Source organism: Leguminivora glycinivorella, chromosome 7 (genome assembly GCF_023078275.1).
Source record: "Leguminivora glycinivorella isolate SPB_JAAS2020 chromosome 7, LegGlyc_1.1, whole genome shotgun sequence".
NCBI lineage: Eukaryota > Metazoa > Arthropoda > Insecta > Lepidoptera > Tortricidae > Leguminivora > Leguminivora glycinivorella.
The window spans coordinates 24352124-24372937 of record NC_062977.1 but is presented as its reverse complement, the minus strand read 5'-3'; the positions used below and the strand labels follow the sequence as shown (position 1 = coordinate 24372937).

At 33.4% G+C, this 20814-nt stretch overlaps 1 protein-coding gene and 1 long non-coding RNA gene across 2 annotated transcripts in view; both read left to right on the top strand.

Annotated features, from left to right (window-relative positions):
• Positions 1-18030, top strand: part of LOC125228126 (immunoglobulin A1 protease autotransporter-like) — a 41745-nt gene extending 23715 nt beyond the window's left edge. Inside the window, exons 2-3 of the mRNA XM_048132583.1 lie at positions 814-1771; positions 15698-18030. Coding sequence (XP_047988540.1) covers positions 814-1771; positions 15698-17191 — 2452 coding nt within the window. The 3' untranslated portion in view covers positions 17192-18030. The remainder of the gene's footprint in view (positions 1-813; positions 1772-15697) is intronic.
• Positions 5209-13391, top strand: LOC125228127. The gene is made up of 7 exons (XR_007177250.1): positions 5209-5852; positions 6529-6969; positions 7350-7608; positions 7744-7909; positions 8542-8737; positions 8825-8946; positions 12477-13391. It is a non-coding gene; the product is annotated as an uncharacterized LOC125228127 (long non-coding RNA).
• Positions 18031-20814: the final 2784 nt, after the last annotated feature.

Sequence of the window (20814 nt, the reverse complement as noted above, 5' to 3'; positions counted from 1 at the left end):
CGGTTAAAAATATAATAAGATAAGTCACATATACACATGAAAATTTACTACACAAAGTAATTACTGGTTACCCTACCCTGCTTAATATACACCGTGTTTCCGGTATCACTCAAAACCTCAGACACCCCAACTGATTTTTATTTTCTCAAACGTGTCTAGAGTGTTCATCTTTTAATCTGATGATTATTATTTTTTTAAATTGAATTTTTCATTTTCTGTACAGCTCTACTCGACTTTTAACTCTACACTCAATAAAATAATTGCTAGCTACCATCATATACCTTCAAACTATTTATTTGTGTACGTTACTGCAACGACATAAGGTTTAACAATAGACAGCTATGTCACTGTAAAGCACTTAAGCTTTGTCACAGTAAACTTCAAATTGGACAGGTAATCGCAGTAAGCAAATTTAAACCTAACATTCAAAATGACAAGGTTGTAATTTGGTAGGAGTTCAATTTGTTATGACTTATTATAAACATTAAAAGTAAACTGACACACAACGTCAAATTCGTAGCGGAAAAAATAATCGTCCACGTAACCAGCCATTATTAATACCCCTAAATACTGAAAAAGGTATACAACCTCTAGCAATGTGATATGCACAATGTTGTATTACGAATCAATAGAATGGGCACGTAAAAAATAACTAATAATACAAATTAAAACAAAAAATATTACCCCCATCAAGATATAGCTCAATCGATTCTACTCTCGATTCTGAACAAACGGTTTTCAGGTTTTTAGTGTTAAGTGAAACACGGTGTATATAGATAATACCTAAACTCAACTATGTAAATGTTGTTCCAGGTTACAAGCGGTATCGTTAGCAATCCTGCTAGCGATCATCGATCAGACTCAGGGCTTCACACTTCGCTACGAATACGTGAGGCCGCACGACCTGACTGCAGAGGAAAGCAGAGTTTCAGAAGTTAGACACGATTCAAAAAGAGACATCGTGGAAAATGAAGAGTTCCAAGTTGCTCCTATAGGTGTCGCGTTGCCACTAACAATGACCACTCAAACCATACCAGAGACGACATTCACCAACGAAATTGTAACGACTAACGTTAAACCCGAAAAAAATGAAACTGCGAATACAAATGAACAAGAGGCAAAAAAAGTCGAACATGCAGAGCTTAGTAAAGATACTACAACTTTACCACAGACCGAAACAACGGTTGTTATAACTGAAGTACCCGTTATTACTGAAACATCAGTTAACAAAAATAATGAGTCTAAAAACATAAACGACATTCCTACTACAGTTATAGCTACTTCGCAGGATGACACTATATCAGAACCCCCTAACACCGTAGCTACTACTATTGAACCTGAAATAATTGCTACGACGACACCTTCATGGAAAAAGTATACCAAAATTGAAAGAAAAAATGTGGATGTTAATGAAAACGTTGTACCGTTACGAGCAGAGCGCGTAGGTGATTCGATTAACGCACATACGACCGAAACTCGAGTTAGTCTCGAGAATGCATTTAATTTAGCACCAGACATACTATCCCTACAAGAATTGAAAAGTCATCTTTTGGATGCAACAAATTCCGTACCAACTGAAATTAACCCTACGGAGATAGTATCGAAACGAGCAGGATATTTAGATCACACAAAGCCAGAATTAGAACCTGCAATTTCCACTGTCAATGCATCGAAGGCAGCTTATGAAGCTGATACGGAAAGTGTCGCGTACGAAATGGACACGCACGATGACAGCTATTTTACAACAAATAAGACGTCTCACAGTCAAATGGTAAGTAAATTAGTAAACTACACAAAATTAAAAGTGAAAAAAAAAAAGATAGCACGTATAGTTATTTATCATATCACCACAAGTTAGCCACGCACATTAGTTTCCGTCTTTGCTGGCCAAAAAATAGAAAAAAACAGTGTGGTGTTCGGGACTGACAGAAAAAACAAAGTTTTTCGGATAATACTTCCGGAAAAAATCTGAATTTTACATAAATAAGCCATAAGCCATAAATAAGAACAGTCAGAATAATTTGCAGTCAAATCTGGCTAAGTCAAACGGGGTTGAACGGAAGCTCTTGATAAATGGACCATTTTTTCAAAGTTGTCCACCCCACTTTTTTTGTAACATGGGTATTTTTTACGCGATTCATACACAGAAAAAAATGGTTTTTTGAAACAAGAACCAGATGTGTTTCACCTAATATTTCTTGATCTCAAATATATATATCTTGAAATAAGATAATCTCACTAACGTTTCAAAAATTTAAAATTCTTCATATTCAAGACCGAAAATCTTGGATGAAAGCAAATATTATTTGAGTCAAAATTTATATCTCAAATCAAAACTAATTTATTTCTCACCTGAAGAATGATTAAACAGATTTGATTTAAGAATTCATTCTTGTGCCAATATAGAGTCAAACTTAGCTCAAGATTACATTTAAATCTCAAATGAACAACTGAAAAGTATTCAAGCAAGTAATATATTACTTGATAGGAGATATTATTTAGTTCACCCAAGAATTATTGAAATATTCAGCCAAGTATGTAGACATTCTAAAATCAAGTAATGTATTTCTTGGTAAAAGATTTTACTAGTTTCATTCAAGATCTAGTTATATTTACAATCAAGAATTTACAAAATCTTAAAGCAAGTAATATATTTCTTGGTAAAAGATATTACTAGTTTCATTCAAGATCTAGTTAAATTTACAATCAAGAATTTAAAAAATCTTAAAGCAAGTAATATATTTCTCGGTAAAAGATATTACTAGTTTCATTCAAGATTCTGTTAAATGAACAATCAAGAATTAAAACAATCTAAAAGAAAGTAATATATTTCTTGGTAAAAGATATTACTAGTTTCATTCAAGATCCAGTTAAATTTACAATCAAGAATTTAAAAAATCTTAAAGCAAGTAATATATTTCTCGGTAAAAGATATTACTAGTTTCATTCAAGATTCGGTTAAATTAACAGTCAAGAATTAAGACAATCTAAAAGCAAGTAATATATTTCTCGGTAGAAGATATTACTAGTTTCATTCAAGATTCAGTTAAATTAATAACCAAGAATTAAGACAATCTAAAAGAAAGTAATATATTTCTCGGTATTAAAAGATATTACTAATTTCATTCAAGATTCAATTAAATTAACAAACAAGAATTTAGACATTCTAAAAGCAAGTAATATATTTCTCGGTAGAAGATATTACTAGTTTTATTCAAGATTCACTTAAATTAACAATCAAGAATTAAGATTATCTCAAAACAAATAATATACTTCTCGGTAAAAGATATTACTAGTTTTATTCAAGATTCAGTTAAATTAACAATCAAGAATTTAGACATTTTAAAAGGAAATAATAAATTTCTCGGTGGAAGATATTACTAGTTCAATCAAGATTCGGCTAAATTAACAATCAAGAATCAGAAATCCTAAAAGCAAGTACCTAATATATTTCTCGGTAGAAGATATTACTAGTTTCACTCAAGATTCAGTTAAATTAACAATGAAGAATGTAATAATATATAATATGACTAAGGACTACAAATACTACTATAGACAACAACACCCACACTCAGTATTACTATAGACTATAAATTTGTATGATAAGAAGCAAGCAAAGCATTTGTCACGGGTTTTAGTAATGTTTGCTGGAAAAACAATTAGTAGGTACTGAAAAGTATCGAAGTAGCGGGAATTCCCGGTACGACGCAGGTACCGGACATTTTAGTCTGGTACTGAAGATTGTACCGGCACCGCAATCTATATACCTAAATATTGGCTTATATGCGTTGTACAAACCATAGCGAGGATTAAATACTTCGTCTGTTTGCATGTAATTGTATTGTATACCTATATATACTTACCTATGTTACGGAAAAAATCGTTTTTGTCTCAAGACAGTCGAAATATTTGAATCTTAAATCAAGACCTTCGAAAGCAAAAGCATTATTGCTCCAAGATATTATTTCTTGCTAGTTCTTGCAACAAAATTTACAAATCTTGTCTCAAGAAGTTGCATTTTTTGCTATGAGCAGTGTTGCTGTATTCATTTTTTACCCGATAATCTTGGAGAATGGTTTAGCGAACAATCTTCTCACAATCTACCACGCTTTTGATATGTTTTTGAAATAATTGTAAAAGGCATAAAAAAATAAACCGTTTCATAAAACAACAAAGGCATAGAGCTACTTAACGTGTTGCTACTTAGTTTTGCATAGGTACTTATACATTTCGAAAATTCCTTTCTAGTGTTTATCAAAATAATGAAATACGCATTATTTTTAAGTTTGATTAAAATCATGCACCAGTTACTTTTAGAAGTTTTTTTTATTATTGTTTAATAGGAGGCAAACGAGATGTAAATAAAAAAAATGTTTATTTCTTAGTATAGACAGTCAAGCAAAAAGTGAGAATAAAAAATGGCGGCAAATTTGAAAACTGCAAGGGCGCGGGTTTTACGTCCCATGGAAAATTTTAATTTCGCTTGTTTTTTTACTCTCACGATTTGCTTGATCGTCTATAATTTATTGTATTTTTCGCATAATTTAAAACATACAGTTTTAAAAATAACCATACAACGAACAATTGACATTTAGATATAAAAAAGTTAAGCCTTAACGCGTGGCATTTTCAAGTGTAGGTATGTACCTACCAAGAAAGACACGTTACAAACCATACAAGTGCAATCACATAGATTACATACTGATTATCTATCATGAAGTTACGTATGTTTACTCATAAAACGTACTATTTCTAAATTAAACGTTTTTGGAATTTGCTTACAGGTTAAAAATGTCGTTTTTTTTATAGAAATGTCGATCATTTGTCGTACCTGCACTTTATTACTTAAGAAGAAAAATATTTTTTTCAATGATCTTTGCCTTCCTTAAAAATAGGCCCCCTCCAGAAGTAACTGGTGCATGATTTTATACTTTTGACAAGTAGGAAAATAAAGCCCTTTAGGTTAGAAGGCGGGATCGCCCAAGATTTTCTTGAAATAAGGTACCTATTTTATGGTTGCATATAAAACAAAAACAGATTTTATTAAATTTTGCCTCAAATACGCATTATTTTGAAAAATACTACATGACAACTTTTATTTCTTACATAATTTGCCGTCGGGTAGCATTTTTAAAAATAGTTTATCCAAAAAACACCGAATGTTTCCCGTTTCGATCCACTGTGCGACGTATCGCGCCGTGCAATAGCATTAAGACGGAAAGAGACTAAACTTCGGGCCTCTTTCCCATGTGACAGCTTGGCAAAAAAGAGTAGAAATTGAACTATTTTTTTTATCATGGCTACACTTACTGTTTTCATACAAAAGAGACGTCAAAGTGATTCAATAGTTGCCATATGCAAGACGTTTTACATAGACAGTGGTGCCCCTATTATTTTCTACTCTTTTTTGCCAGACTGTATATAGACGGTCAAGCAAATCGTGAGAACAAAATTCAAATTTTCTATGGGACGACAATGTATGAGCACATTATTCAAATTTGCCGCCATTTTTTACTCTCATGCTTTGCTTAACCATCTATAGTTACATTATCTAGGTTGGACTTGTGATTACTGATGTATTTATTGGGTAAAAAAAAAACTGATACTGGCAACATTTTCAAGTTGTCATCCAACAAACCAAGCTAACGGCCGAATGTGATCTGCTCGTGTACTGTTCTGTGCTCTTTTCGCTCGTTTTTTTGCGTCGTTGTCATTGCTGTGAAAGTGTTATGGTGGTAAAATTAACTTGGTGATTGCAATCGCAAGTATACCTACTAAAATAATGGAAGAAGACACAGAAAACAAATTGGTATCCTGGGATTTGCCGTCAGTAGTCGTCGAGAACTTTAAAAGTAAGTTGTGTATTTTCTAGAATATCGCTGGCAGATCAAAAGGTATGGCAGATAAAATAGTTTCTCTTTAAAGCGTAAAGTAAGCATTTTTGTTTTACCAAGATACATATTAAATGTTAGGTTAAACAAAATTACCTAAGTACATCATTTACATTTTTACTCATTTGCTAGATATATTTGTATGTTACTAAACTATTAAGAACTTAAGTATTATCTTATCAAAACGAGACAATGGGCATTTTGACACGTGGATGTAAATAAAACAAGTTATATTAATACTCGAAGTCCCATTTTGTTCAAATAATGTGTGAAAATCGTGAAATTTTAAATCAAAATAACGAAAGCTTGTTAATCATTTATTTTGCAACTGCCATACATCTCCGGGGTCGATCAAGATGTTCATTTGTCTTCTGAAGTTTTTAAATTTCAAATATATTTTGTCACCATGTCGCAGTGGAAGACTTTGATTCAGCCTGTCTCCAACCGCAAGACTTAATGATATTGTAGTTTTGTGCTATTTTTAGTTATTACAGATATTTATTCGTTTTTGATCCACATATTTCGTTCATTTCCCATTTCAATATACATAGGAGAGTTCCGCGATAGCTATCAAATATGCTTCAATATAAGATATTCATCATTGATATCCAATTATTTAAGTTATTTTTTTTTACAGAAAATGATATAAGCAAGGAACAGTTCAAATATTTGGTTTTAAATGATACTTGAAAGAGCTTTGCAAACACATTGTGCACCGAATTAAACTAAAAAGTAAACTACAAGATTACTTAGACTCAGTTACTGATACTGAAACTGCATACTTCTTCAATGAAGATTTAATGGTTATTAAAGCGAAAACAAACTGTATAGAAGTGATGCAAGTTGATCAAGATCAGTCAGTTATTCTGACAGACATTACTTTGGATTTGGATTCCTACTTAAGTGTACCAAGTAGGCTTTCACTGCCATAATTTGAATTGAAGAGTATCCGCCAATGTACTCCACAAGTAAATAGTGTTCTAAATTATTATCAAAAATACAAACAATTGAACTCGCAAAAAAGAAGCATCATTGTTGATGTTTTGGTGAAATATCACTACACATTTATTGTTAACAAGTAAGTACTTAGCTAATGGATTATAGGAGATCAGACAGCAGTAGTTTCAGGCTTGGTACAGTCACCTGCAATAATGTCTTACACAAAGAAGGCCTCAAAAATATCTTACACACTCTTACAATGTCTCATAAGGTATTAGTGGCAGATATTTTTGCAGCCTTTATTGCGTAAGATATTATTACAGGTTACAGGTGACTGTACTTGCATGTCAATCCAGATGGATTGACGACTAGTGCGAGTTAGATATTCTTTCACAAGGGAGCAAAATTATGCATTTACGTCAAGGGTAGTTGTGATGGTTTTCTGTCTGGTTTCTATAATAAAATTAGTATTAATACTTAAATATGAATGAAGATTATTCAAAATATTTTTTTCCTCAGCAACATCAAACCAGAAGAATTCAATTTGCTAGCTGCAAAAATAGTTTCACTTTTCCCAACTGAAAGTATATATACCTACTATATGAAAGCTGTGCCAACATGCAAATCTGCTTCAAGAAAATATGTGCCCGCTAAAGGCAAATTAGTGGACAAGGTTCGAAATCTCCTGTACATATCAGGAGAAAAGTGCAGGGGCTTAAACCCACTTGCTCTAATAGGGATTCGGATACAGATGTAGAGTCTGTGGAAAATAATCAAGGTAAAATCCATACTTATATTCGTACCTACTAATAATATAAATGCAATAGTAACTCTGTCTGTCTGTTGTCTTTTTTCCTTTTGATTTCACAAAGTATAGCGAAGTTTCGATAATTTTTTTTTTGTTTTATTTCAGGGACTGCTTCAAATGACGACGCTATTTGGCTGAAATATAATGAGCTATGGGACCAAGTTTGTGAAAGGTGGAATAACACCTTTGAATTAAGACACAAACAATTGAAACTGTACATGATTTTCTTGAAACCTGGGCCATTTGAAAAGACAGCAAAGTAGATACTCTGGTAAGACATTCCTCAAAATAACTAGCCACCTCAATTCTATTTATATATGTATACAATTTATATTAATGCTTTTTATGACATCTCAGAATATTATAATAATAATGCAATTTAATGTTCAATACGATCACATACTATTATTATTATTTTTTGTAATTATTGTTCAACATCTATTTCTTTTTTAAATTAATTATTGAATTTATTTGAGAGTATTTTCTATTTTTAAAATGTAATATTGTATTGTACCCTAATTATGATAATTTAACTTTAACTTTGACATGTAAAATTGTTAATTTTATGAATAAATGAATATGAATATATGAATATGAATATTACAGATAAATTTCATACATATATAAATAGAATTGATTTTAGCATAAGATTTTTATTACTGGCCATGTTATACTAAAATGAATTCTGTGACCTATGAACAAAGCTTATTTCATAGGTCACAGAATTCATTACACCAAAAATGATTTTGGTGTAAGGTGGCCACTGTGGCCAGTTACTACCTACACTAAATACATTAAAAATAAACGCCGTATTTCCTTTAGAACACTTCTCTTAATCAAAGCGTCTTATATTTATTTTAGTAGGTATACTTGCCATCGCAATCACCAATTTATTTTTCACAGCAATGACAACGACGCAAAAAAACGAACGAAAAGAAAAAGAGCACACAAGCAGATCACATTCAGCCATTAGCATTCAGTTTGTTGGATGACAACTTGAAAATGTTCAAATTCAAATGGGATTCAAGTTCAACCCAGGACCTTGTACTTCATAGGCAGAGTCACTACCCACGAAGAAAGATACAGAGGCCGTTAAAACGTAATTAATTACAATGCATTCATAATTGATCATTTTATGAAAATATGTGTGAGTCTAATGTCTCATATAATTTTTTTTTAATTTCAGACAAAATAATTCCGGTGCAGATTTACCTGCTATATTTTTTAATACCACCCAAAGGCCGGAAATCTAGGAAAGTCAAATTCTCAACCACTGAATCAATCCAGGGCTTATTAGTTCAGATAGATGTAAGTATTAGATGCATCCAATCCAAATTTAAGGGTTTTATTCTATTTATTTTATTATTAATATACATTTATATTATTAACTATAAAAGTTGTGTAACTGTTCAGTTAATGTTTTACTATTTTACTCTTCGAGTCAAGCGAGTTCAATATATTTCATTTTGGTAAATATGTTCCCAGAACATAATAAAGTAGTATTCCATTTAATATTTCCCACTCATTTTTTATGAAAATCATTACTAGTGAGTGTGCATGGGACAACGTCCCACTTTGTCGATTGCTATAAAGCCGCTTTGTCAGTTTATTCATATAAAGATACAAGTAAACCTCGCCTTAATGGTAACCGACAAAGTGGGACGTTTTACTAAACACACTCTACGTGTGTAAACTGTAAGGCATGCAAAGTTGCCATAGAGCCACCATAATGAAGTCATATTTTACTTACCATGTTTTGGTATTTGTTACTTCTTTATTTAATTACAATAATTAAGGGAAAAATTAAAAACTTTTCACCACACCAACTGGTAAAGGCTTACTTTGCTATTCAAAAACAGATAGCAAAATTGCATTTTATCCACTAGAGTGCCAAATAATTTCAAACAAAATTTCACTTGATATCTTTAATTTTAGCTTCCTGGTGGAAATTACCGAAATATATATGACTATTTTGAATCATAATCTAAATATATAAAAGAAGAAGCTGACTGACTGACTGACTGACTGACTGACTGACTGACTGACTGACATATCAACGCACAGCCGAAACCGCTGGTCCTAGAGATTTCAAATTTGGCACGTAGGTTCCCTATATAGTGTAGAGGAGCACTAAGAAAGGATTTTCCAAAATTCACCTCCTAAGGAGGTCAAATGGGGGTTCAAAGTTTGTATGGGGAAACAAGATTAGTTTGACTAATTTATTCGAAACTTCACAGGAAGATTCCTTAAGACATATGACTGAATACGTGTTTCAGGTTTTTTGAAAATTTAACCCCTAAAAGGGTGAAAAGGGGGTGATAAAGTCAAAAAATCAATATGGGTATCGTTTTTATGGTTTATCGGGTCGCTGATCACGATAAATACAACGTTTTTAAAATCTAACGAGGCGGAAGTGAAATACCTTCTCCCCTGTAGTGGTGCAATGGGGTTTAAATATCAAAAAAATATATAAAAGAGGATATTGACTGACTGACCGACATATCAACGCACAGCCGAAACCGCTGGTCCTAGAGACGTCAAATTTGTCAAGTAGGTTCCTTATATAGTGTAGAGGAGCACTAAGAAAGAATTTTCCAAAATTCACTTCCTAAGGGGTCAAATGGGGGTTCAAAGTTTGTATGGGGAAACAAGATTAGTTTGACTATTTTATTCGAAACTTCACAGGAAGATTCCTTAAGACATATGGCTGACTACGTGTTTCAGGTTTTTTGAAAATTTAACCCCTAAAAGGGTGAAAAGGGGGTGATAAAGTCAAAAAATCAATATGGGTATCGTTTTTATGGTTTATCGGGTCGCTGATCACGATAAACACAACGTTTTTAAAATCTAACGAGGCGGAAGTGAAATACCTTCTCCCCTGTTGTGGTGCAATGGGGTTTAAATATATAAAAGAAGATATTGACTGACTGATTGACATATCAACACACAGCCGAAACTGTTGGTCCTAGAGATTTCAAATTTGGCACAAAGGTTCCTTATATGGCGTAGAGGAGCACTAAGAAAGGATTTTTCAAAATTCTCCTCTTAAAAGGGTGAAATGGGGGTTCAAAGTTTGTATGGGGAAACAAGATTAGTTTGACTATTTTATTCGAAACTTCACAGGAGGATTTCTAAAGAAATTTGACCCCTAAAGGGGTGCAAAGGGGGTAAAGTCAAAAGCACAATATGGGTATCGTTTTTATGGTTTATCGGGTCGCTGATCACGATAAATACAACGATTTTAAAATTTAATGAGGTGGAAAAGAAATATTCTCCCCTGTTGTTGTGCAATGAGGTTAAAATATCCAAAATAGCCATAAGTATAGCTTTAGTTTTTATCTTTACTTCTGGTTCAAGAGATTTCAAATTAACACGGAAGTTCCTTAGAGGAGCACTAAGAAAGGATTTTTTATAGTTCACCTCCTAGCATGATAATTTGACAGGGGCAAGGACAGGGACAGGGACAGGGACAGGGACAGGGACAGGGACAGGGACAGGGAAAGGGACAGGGACAGGGACAGGGACAGGGACAGGGACAGGGACAGGGACAGGGACGGGATAGGGTTAGGGATAGGGATAGGGATAGAAATAGGGGACGGGGACGGGGATAAAATGCAGGTGGCTCAGTGGGAAGGTATTAGTAAGTAGGCATCGGCGAGTATCCTGCATCCGTAATAACTATTACATTCAATGTGCTGTAAGAAGATCGTTGTTTGCTTGCCTTTTATATGTTTACGTTTGCAATAAGTATAAGCAAAATGGATAAAATTGTAAGCGATAATGCAAGGAAGTACTTTCTACCCTACCGACCATAGCGTCGAGATACTGGCTATGTGGGTTGTATGAAGTTTCCCCAGTATAAATATTTAAATAGGTAAAATACATACATATTCGTACCTACTACCTACGCTGTGGTCGCTTTGTAACAATTCTACAATCATTGCAAGAATTTATTTTAAAGCAATAGTAATATGTGTAAGGTACAGTCAGCCAAAACCGGACCGTACAGCAAATAGATCAGTTACAATGGCCCTCCAGTCGAGAATTGCCCCGCTTTACCTTAATCGAAATAATCGCGGACAGATGTACCTACAAAGAAACCTACGGATCCAAATGAAAATCTTATTTTTTGTAAACGTTTCAATAAGAATACTTTTATTACGCGGGCGAAGCCGCGGGTAAAAGCTAGTTATTGAATAAATTGATAGTTTTGATTTAGTTTGATGTTTTATAGTCAGTGTTTTCTTCGTGTTGGTGTGGTGAACATTTTTGTGTTTCACTCGGCGGCAAAGTTTGTTTAACCTTCGTCCCTTGAAACCCTCGCAACGCACAAGATTCCACTTTTCGAACCACTCACTACGCTCGCGAGTGGTTCAATATTGGAATCTTTCGGTTGCTCAGGTTTCAATATTGGCACGTGCGGTTAAACAACAACTTTGCCCCCTTGTAAAACAACTAACTATTGTGTACCTTAAAATTCCATTTTCTATATGACTAAGTCTCTGCTGTACATATTTTAATGAAGAAAAAAGAACTTATATTTTTGTAGTGGAGCCTCTGCTGAGCAGTGGGATATTCCTGGGAACTATGGCATTACTTTTAAATTATACACTGATTTAAACTTTCACGATTATTACACATCATTATTTTTAAAATCGGGACTTAATCGCGTATAACTACATATTAAACTGACCTCCAACGTTTCAAGGACGGCGTTGTCCCCGTGGTCTCGGAGAAGACTGGCTTGAAATGACATCAACACCTTCTGACAGCCGCGCGAGTTTTTCGAACTACCCGACTTTTAAATTATGTTTGTTTAAATTATGTTTTTAATGCAGGACGCCGGAGATATCGACAGCGTAATCGCAGCCCAGAAAGCTAAGGCTGCAGCCCGGAAGGATACCGTGCAACCCTCCGTGCTCATACAGCGACCGCTACAAAACTTCGCCCAGATATACATCGTTATTCATGATATCAAATACCACGTGCATTCAGCTGCAAAGACGTTCGACTTGTTGTTTAAGATTTACCACGTTTTTCACGCCAAGTATCCCCAAGTGTGTGAGCACCTCCACGTAATTATTCAAAAAAAGTGTATCAAATCCATACGGTATATGATACAGTAGGTACCACCGTATATAGTTGACGTTTTAAACTTAGACGTTTTAATTTTATTATAGTATAGGATCCGTACTAAGCTCGATCTTCACCAACGTGTTAACCAGATGAAAATAAGTTTCAGAACATGTCTCCTCAATAAAAATGAATGGTCAAGATTATTTTTTAAAAATCTTTGAATTTTTTTTTATATAATCTTGACCATTTTTATTGAGGTTACCATAGTAAGACATGTTCAAAAACTTATTTTACTTAATAAAATATTATTTTCACCTGGTTAACACGTCGGTGAAGATCGAGCTTAGTACGGATCTTAGACTATAAAGTTCTTGAAATGTAAAAATATACTAAGCTACAGAAATTGTATCTATGACATTTGGTCTTATGTACCTACTTAAGTATTTGCACCATCTATTTACAATTGACGTGATTTATTCTAAGTTTGACTTGTAGAGAATCTTGGTACTTTGTAGCTCTAATCAATCTTGGTAGCTCACACATTTATGTACCTATATGCTTATAAGTCAAAATGTTTTCCGTTCTAAATTCAATTTTAATACTGTATAGTGATACTCATAGGTTCTGAATTTGTAATTACTTTCTTTAACTGGTGCATAAAATAAATGAGAAACTTACATTTCACTTTCATTCCATTATTTCCGAATAGGTATAAATGTGTTTCAAAACTAATTTGGCTTGTATAAATTAGACTGGAATACTGTCAAAACTCATTCATACTTAAAACGGCACAAGTCTTTTTGTAAAAAGTTAAAGCTTGAGTTGATTAGCACTTCTGTGGGTTAAGATAATTCTTCTTGTAACATGTTCATTCTAGTTGTAAAATAGAACGTATTCTAATTACATACTTACATTAAGCTTTTCTTTTAAGTTTGTATTTCTGGTTCTTGTTGTAAAGGGACACGCACTCCATCAAAATTTAAACCTCTTCTTTAAAAGTGGAAATTTGTATATTTATCCTAGTTACAAAATATACCATTTTATTATTGTTTTATTAAGGTAGGTAATTTAATCAAGTCATAATTGTCGCAAAGTCTATAGTGATGAAATGACCATAATTATTATAAAGGTAGGCAAACAAAACTAAAGATGTTAAATAGATAAAAAAATACATCATAAGTATTTCATTTGAGACATTAAAATGATAAGAATAAAACAAAAATAAAATGGTAAATTTTGTAAACGCGCCAAATACACAAACGTCCGTATGAAAAGTGTTGTAGCTCATGTTGTGCCGTTCTCGAGAATGTTCTCCATTTTGTATAGGAAACGTTCTCGCTCAAAGCCCATAGTAAATGAAGAACATTCTCGAGAACGGCACACCTTATAGTCGTGATTAAGAAGAGATTTACCTAATTTGAATGGAATACGTTCCATTTTACGACAAGAATGACACTTTTTATAAAAATAATTAAACACTCTTAAAAGAAGAGCTTTACTTCATTTGATTGGAATACGTTCCATTTTACGACAAGAATGACACTTTCTATAAGAAGAATTAAACACTCTTAAAAGAAGAGCTTCACTTCATTTGATTGGAATACGTTCCATTTTACGACAAGAATGACACTTTTTATAAGAAGAATTAAACACTCTTAAAAGAAGAGCTTCACTTCATTTGATTGGAATACGTTCCATTTTACGACAAGAATGACACTTTTTATAAGAAGAATTAAACACTCTTAAAAGAAGAGCTTTACTTCATTTGATTGGAATACGTTCCATTTTACGACAAGAATGACACATTTTATAAGAAGAATTAAACACTCTTAAAAGAAGAGCTTTACTTCATTTGATTCGAATAAGTTCCATTTTACAACAAGAAAGGAACTATTTTGCAAGAACAATTAATGCTTTTGAGTAAATTATCTCGGTTACTTAGAACAAGATATTTTCGTTCTTGGGTCAAACAATTTAGCTTTTAAAAAAAGAGCCTTACATCATTTGACCGGAATATGGGCCATTTGACAACAAAAACAAAACGCTCTTGAGTAAATTAATCAGCTATTTAGATCAAGATATTTTCGTTCTTGGGTCAAACAATTTAGCTTTTAAAAAAAGAGCCTTACATCATTTGAAGAGAATGATGTACGGCTCTTTTTAAAAGCTAAATTGTTTGACCCAAGAACGAAAATATCTTGTTTTAAATATTTTCGTTCTTGGGTTAAACAATTTAGCTTTTGAAAAAAGAGCCTTACATCATTTGAAGAGAATATGTGCTATTTTACAATAAGAACTAACGCTTTTGAGCCAATTTTTAATACTATTATAAACAAAATACATTCAATCTTCGTTAAAGAGCCTTTCAATGTTAAATTAAGAAAAGGAATAATTATGTCAAAATGCTTTCTCTCTTGAAACAACAGTTATTAGCTTTTAGTGGAAGAGATATTTAAAATGTTGATACAAAAAAGTAGTTCTTGGTCTAAGAACTATAATGCGAAACATTTTATATCTCAATCTAAGTAATTCTCCATTTTCCTTATATCGAAATCCCAAAAGATCTTGACTCAAATAATATTACTTGCTTCAAGTGATTTTTTTTTTCTGTGTACTCACTCAGAATCGAGAGCTTTTTGGATCCTGATAGAAGAAAAAAATGTCCCACGATTTTCATACATGTTTTCGAACCTTCCATTCAGTTACCGCCATACAAAATGTATGAAAAAGTGTTAACGGAATGGGAAAAACTTTAGGTCACTTTTTTTCTCCTATTAGGATTGAAAGAGCTCACGATTCTGAGTGGAAAACACATGAAAATTTCCAAATCTAAAAAAAAAGTTGTGTGGACGACTTTGAAAAAAAAAATGGCCCAAATGATAATTGATGGTAGTCGTGGTTTGGTCTAGCAAACTATAGGTACAGCATCAATCAAATTTAAGGTAACATATTAGTCAAAAGTAATAAAAATGTATGATTTCAGGCGGAAGACGCGTTGAAAGAAGAACTTTTAGTAGAGGCCCATTTAGACGACAAGACATTTTTCACCCCCACTCCGGAAAGCAAATTTTATATTGAACAAAACGAAATCACTCCTTCTTCACAAATCCCACCAACTGGTGGTGGCGATCAACAACCGTCAGATGATTCCCTGACAGTTCGCCCTATAAATAGCGATAAAAAGAGTAATCTGTACACAGTTAGCCCCAACTACAAGCCTCTTAAGAAGATAGAAGTCCAGCCTTCAAAACCTTTTGTGCGTGACCCTGATGACAACAGCTGGCGAAACGAAAGCCTAAGTTCTCTGGGAATAGTTTTCAAAGGAAAGAACTCAACTAAGGCCTTTACGGAAGTTATAAAGAATAAAACTGAAATTGTCATGAATAACACTAACACTACGGAACCAGAGAAAGTATTAACCAAGGTCGACCTGAGGGATCGGCTTGAAAAAATTGCAGAGAAACGGAAGAGGAAGAAGAAGATTGACAAATTCGGGAATACGGAGTACGGTGATTATGAGGAAAATACTTCAGGCGATACACATTCGAAGGAAACAACCGAAACACCTTTGACAACTCCACCGACGCCACCGGAATTAATTAATGCAGGTATCACGTTTGGATCCAAAATGGAAGAATTTACCGAAAAATACGTTTCTAAGAAACCCAAGTTCACGCTTGATTATTATGATGGAAAAGACGATGACGTTGACTACGCAACTTATCCTAACATTGATATTTTAAAGTCTACACCGCGACCCAGGGTCCAATGGCCGGTGACACAAAGAATTTTAGACAACACTCATAATGTCAAAACCTACTTACCCGACAGACAGCCTACCGTGCAATACTTCCCTCCGAGAACCAAAACGCCCAATGTCCATAAATTCCCAGCTTTTAGACACACAGTACAACAGGAAAATGAGCCATTTGAGACGTACACGAAACTTACTCCTTCGAAATATGTCACCGCTGATAAAATCCAACACGTGGAATACAGGCCAGTGGGCACTGAGGGCTTCATGATTCGCCATTACAAGGACCTTCTAGAATCAGTATCCAAGGATATAGAGTATGATAAAAGTAGCCCGTATCAAACACCGATGTCCGACGAAGGTAAATCAGTGAAATCGGAGGAATATGACTACGGCCAGCGGAAGGAAGGAATCAATAAATACGTGGATTACTTCAATCAGAATCACGAACGATTCAAGGCCGACTTTCCGGTGGTATTTAACACTAGCATAGTACATGGTGCGGAAAGAGGAAAGGTGCTCGCGTCCTCCACTGCGATGTTCAAACGATTATATAACGGGGCTCCGACAAAGGAAACATTCATTTTTAGTAATAAGCCTTTTGATCCAAACTGCGAAAATGTTACCGTAGAATTGTCTCCGGCGTATGAGTTGCATTATTACGTACCTGATCAGGAAGAAACGGCGACAGATCACACTTTGCCATATGGCTATAGAAATTAGTACTCCACTTATGTTTAAATCATGGAAGTTTGAATATTTTGAAATGTCTGATGTATATAAGGTGCTGACGCCTAAGACAACCCATCCATTATGATTAGGATCTGATTTTAAATATTATGACCTCCCAACTCCCATTTTGTACTTTTTACTAATAATTTGACAGGCTTTTAAGAGAGATTTTATATTAGTCGAAAATACCGTCCCAAAAATTGGCCGTAGGTATACAATAAATGGTAAATAAGATATGGTATTCAATCTTGACCTGCTTGAAATGTAAAGTATAGATAGGTTGTAAAATAAAGCTACTTACTTCTAGATATTTATTAAAAATAGAATCAAATTTATGGTGTCATAAGAGGTTATGTGGCAAATTGTGGAAATAAATGAAAATTTATGAAAAAAGGTCGTACGAAAAACTGTAACATTAAAAAATACAAAGTATGAGTGGTAGACTAGACGAATAGATAATGTAACGGAGGACTGAGTATGAAAAGGAACTTTTACAGAAAGTAAGCACAATAATATAAAAAGTTGTCACAACATGTCTTCAAAAATACTTCAACTGATCTACTTTTTATATTATTAAGCTTAATAGAGTAATGTAATTATTTATTTTGGATAAGTTTAAGGTTGATTGCCAAAAAGTATATTTTTTAAGTTTTTACAAGTTTGTATATAAAATGTACCTACAAAAATATATCTGGTTTGAATAACTGTAGGAAATTAGTGTTAATAAAACCATAACAAACTGTGGTATAGCCTTGAATTTTATTTTCTAACCTGTAGTTTTAGTATAACAAGTTTTAATGGTAGATAATACGTACCCGCATCCAGGCGGCAGAATCGAAAGTCCATATACCAACTGGAAATGTAGTCAACCAATTGGAACCCTAGGCCACTGTAGAACTGTCATAGTGACGTTATAAATCAGATTGCAAGCAACCTCTTACTGCTTGTCAATTTGACATAGTTGTAGAGTGGCCTAGGGTTCCAATTGATTTTTATCCCGAAATTTTATCATATCCTTACTACTGGCGAATAACTACTAACAGCATGGAAAACGAGTGGTAAACAGCACGATTATATTATAAATTTCAAAATTATTTCTTTCAATATTCAAAAATCAGCCCCCAGGTTCGAGTCCTGGCAGAAGTGCATTGTTATATATTTTCCTTTAATTTATTATATAAAATATGATCATTATCACTATCGTATAGTTAGGTAAATACGCATTACATAAGAACTTATCTTACAAGATTAAGTCCCTTTAAGTAAATAATAATGTATAATCCCATTCCATTTCCTGATTCAAAAATAAAATTAAAGATAAATTTTATGTACCTTTCTACATCTCCATTGTTAAAATGCGCAAGGTTTAGACTTAAAAAAAACCGGCCAAGAGCGTGTCGGGCCAAGCTCAGTGTAGGGTTCCGTAGTTTTCCGTATTTTTCTCAGAAACTACTGAACCTATCAAGTTCAAAACAATTTTCCTAGAAAGTCTTTATAAAGTTCTACTTTTGTGATTTTTTTCATATTTTTTAAACTTATGGTTCAAAAGTTAGAGGGGGGGACGCACTTTTTTTTCCTTTAGGAGCGATTATTTCCGAAAATATTAATATTATCAAAAAACGATCTTAGTAAACCCTTATTCATTTTTAAATACCTATCCAACAATATATCACACGTTGGGGTTGGAATGAAAAAAAATGTCAGCCCCCACTTTACATGTAGGGAGGGTACCCTAATAAAACATTATTTTCCATTTTTTATTTTTGCACTTTGTTGGCGTGATTGATATACATATTGTTACCAAATTTCAGCTTTCTAGTGCTAACGGTTACTGAGATTATCCGCGGACGGACGGACGGACGGACGGACGGACGGACGGACGGACGGACGGACGGACGGACAGACAGACATGGCGAAACTATAAGGGTTCCTAGTTGACTACGGAACCCTAAAAAGCAGATATCAAAATTTCGATGACTGTTTTTGCCGGTATGCCATTTACGTCAGTCGTGGGGATACCAATTAAAGAAAAAAAAAACTTTTTAAAATACCATTTTATTGACATTTTCATTTTAGAATAGTATGCAAACATCACTCGATCGTTCGAACAGCCCCGGGCTTTGAGCATAAAATACAATAAAATAACTATCATATGCGCCTGCGTCGCCCGACAAATGCACAACTGGATGAATAAATAATTATAATACAAAATTAACTCATTAAATGACATTCTACAAATGAACACAATCCTCTTTGGATAAAACAAAAATCCGATTACAATTATATACAAAAAAATGCTTTTCAATATTGGATGTGTTCTTTAAAAAAACATTTTGTGCTGATTTTGTTTGGTACCTTCAATAATAATTAACATATCGTCACTACTTTTAAAAAAACTTGTATCTTCGTCTGTCAATGAAAAGAAAATTGTAGTAAAGTATGTATGGAATGCATATAGACTTACTGCGTTTTAACTTTGAGAAGCAGCGTGAGATACGAGATTTTTTCAAAGTAGTGACGATATAGAGCCTCACCAGAAATATATGACTACGCGCCATGTTGTGGAATTTCTTTAGAACTATTTTCTTCATACTATAGGTACTCAACTGTCACCATACATCAGATTAATAGCGCCCTCTTGACAATAGTCATATATTTCAGTCCAGGCTCTATATCATTCTATATTTCTAAAATCAGATTTTAGAATATGATTATGATGTTAATTATTTTTGTCAGTATCCTGTAAAATTTCAGAATATATAACTACGCTGAGCTTGTAAGATACATTTCTTTGACTAATACAACTCTTTTCATAGAAAGTCATAGCTCAGAATAGTGTAAACATATAATACAGTAAATAGCGTCTTACATTGATAAAAATACGGTTCACAGTCCAGCATTCCCAAACTTCTAAATACTATGGCCAATAATGATATTCCAATCAACGTTTTTTTTTATAAATTAGTATAGTTAAATGCTCAATTTTAGCCTTAAAAATAAAATTTTCTTTTAAAACACGACAAAACGTAGTTTATTTAAATATAAGTATATGGTGATTAATCTGTTATGTGATCCACTAATAAGTTTTTCATCATGCTTCAATGGATATTTTACTTTTAAGGCCAATATGCGCGATTTCATCAATATATTTAATACGTTCTCAGTTGAAGATTCGAATATCAAAATCGGCCACAGACTAAAAATAAAAAAAAGCGAACAGCATAGATTAACATGGGCTGGGTACATCGGCTTACATTACATGGTAGGTACGTTGAATACAATATAATCATTTAAATATAGTTTATAGCTAGAAGCGTTTATTTACAAGGACACACATTACTCTCTAGACCTGCCTCCCGTTGTGACCGGTTGTCTATGGTCTTTGAAAAAAAAAAGATTTTGTCTCTGTACTAATTTCACTATTAATTTGATTGATTATTTTTTTTCTAAAAGCATGATAAAATCGTTTTAATGTAAAGTTCGGGAACCGAACTCATTATGATTCTATGAAAAATTCATTATACATACAATCACGCCTGTATTCCATAAAGGGGTAAACTACACAAGTTTCAGTGCCACTCTTGGCAAAAAGGGGTTGAAATAAAACGAAATAT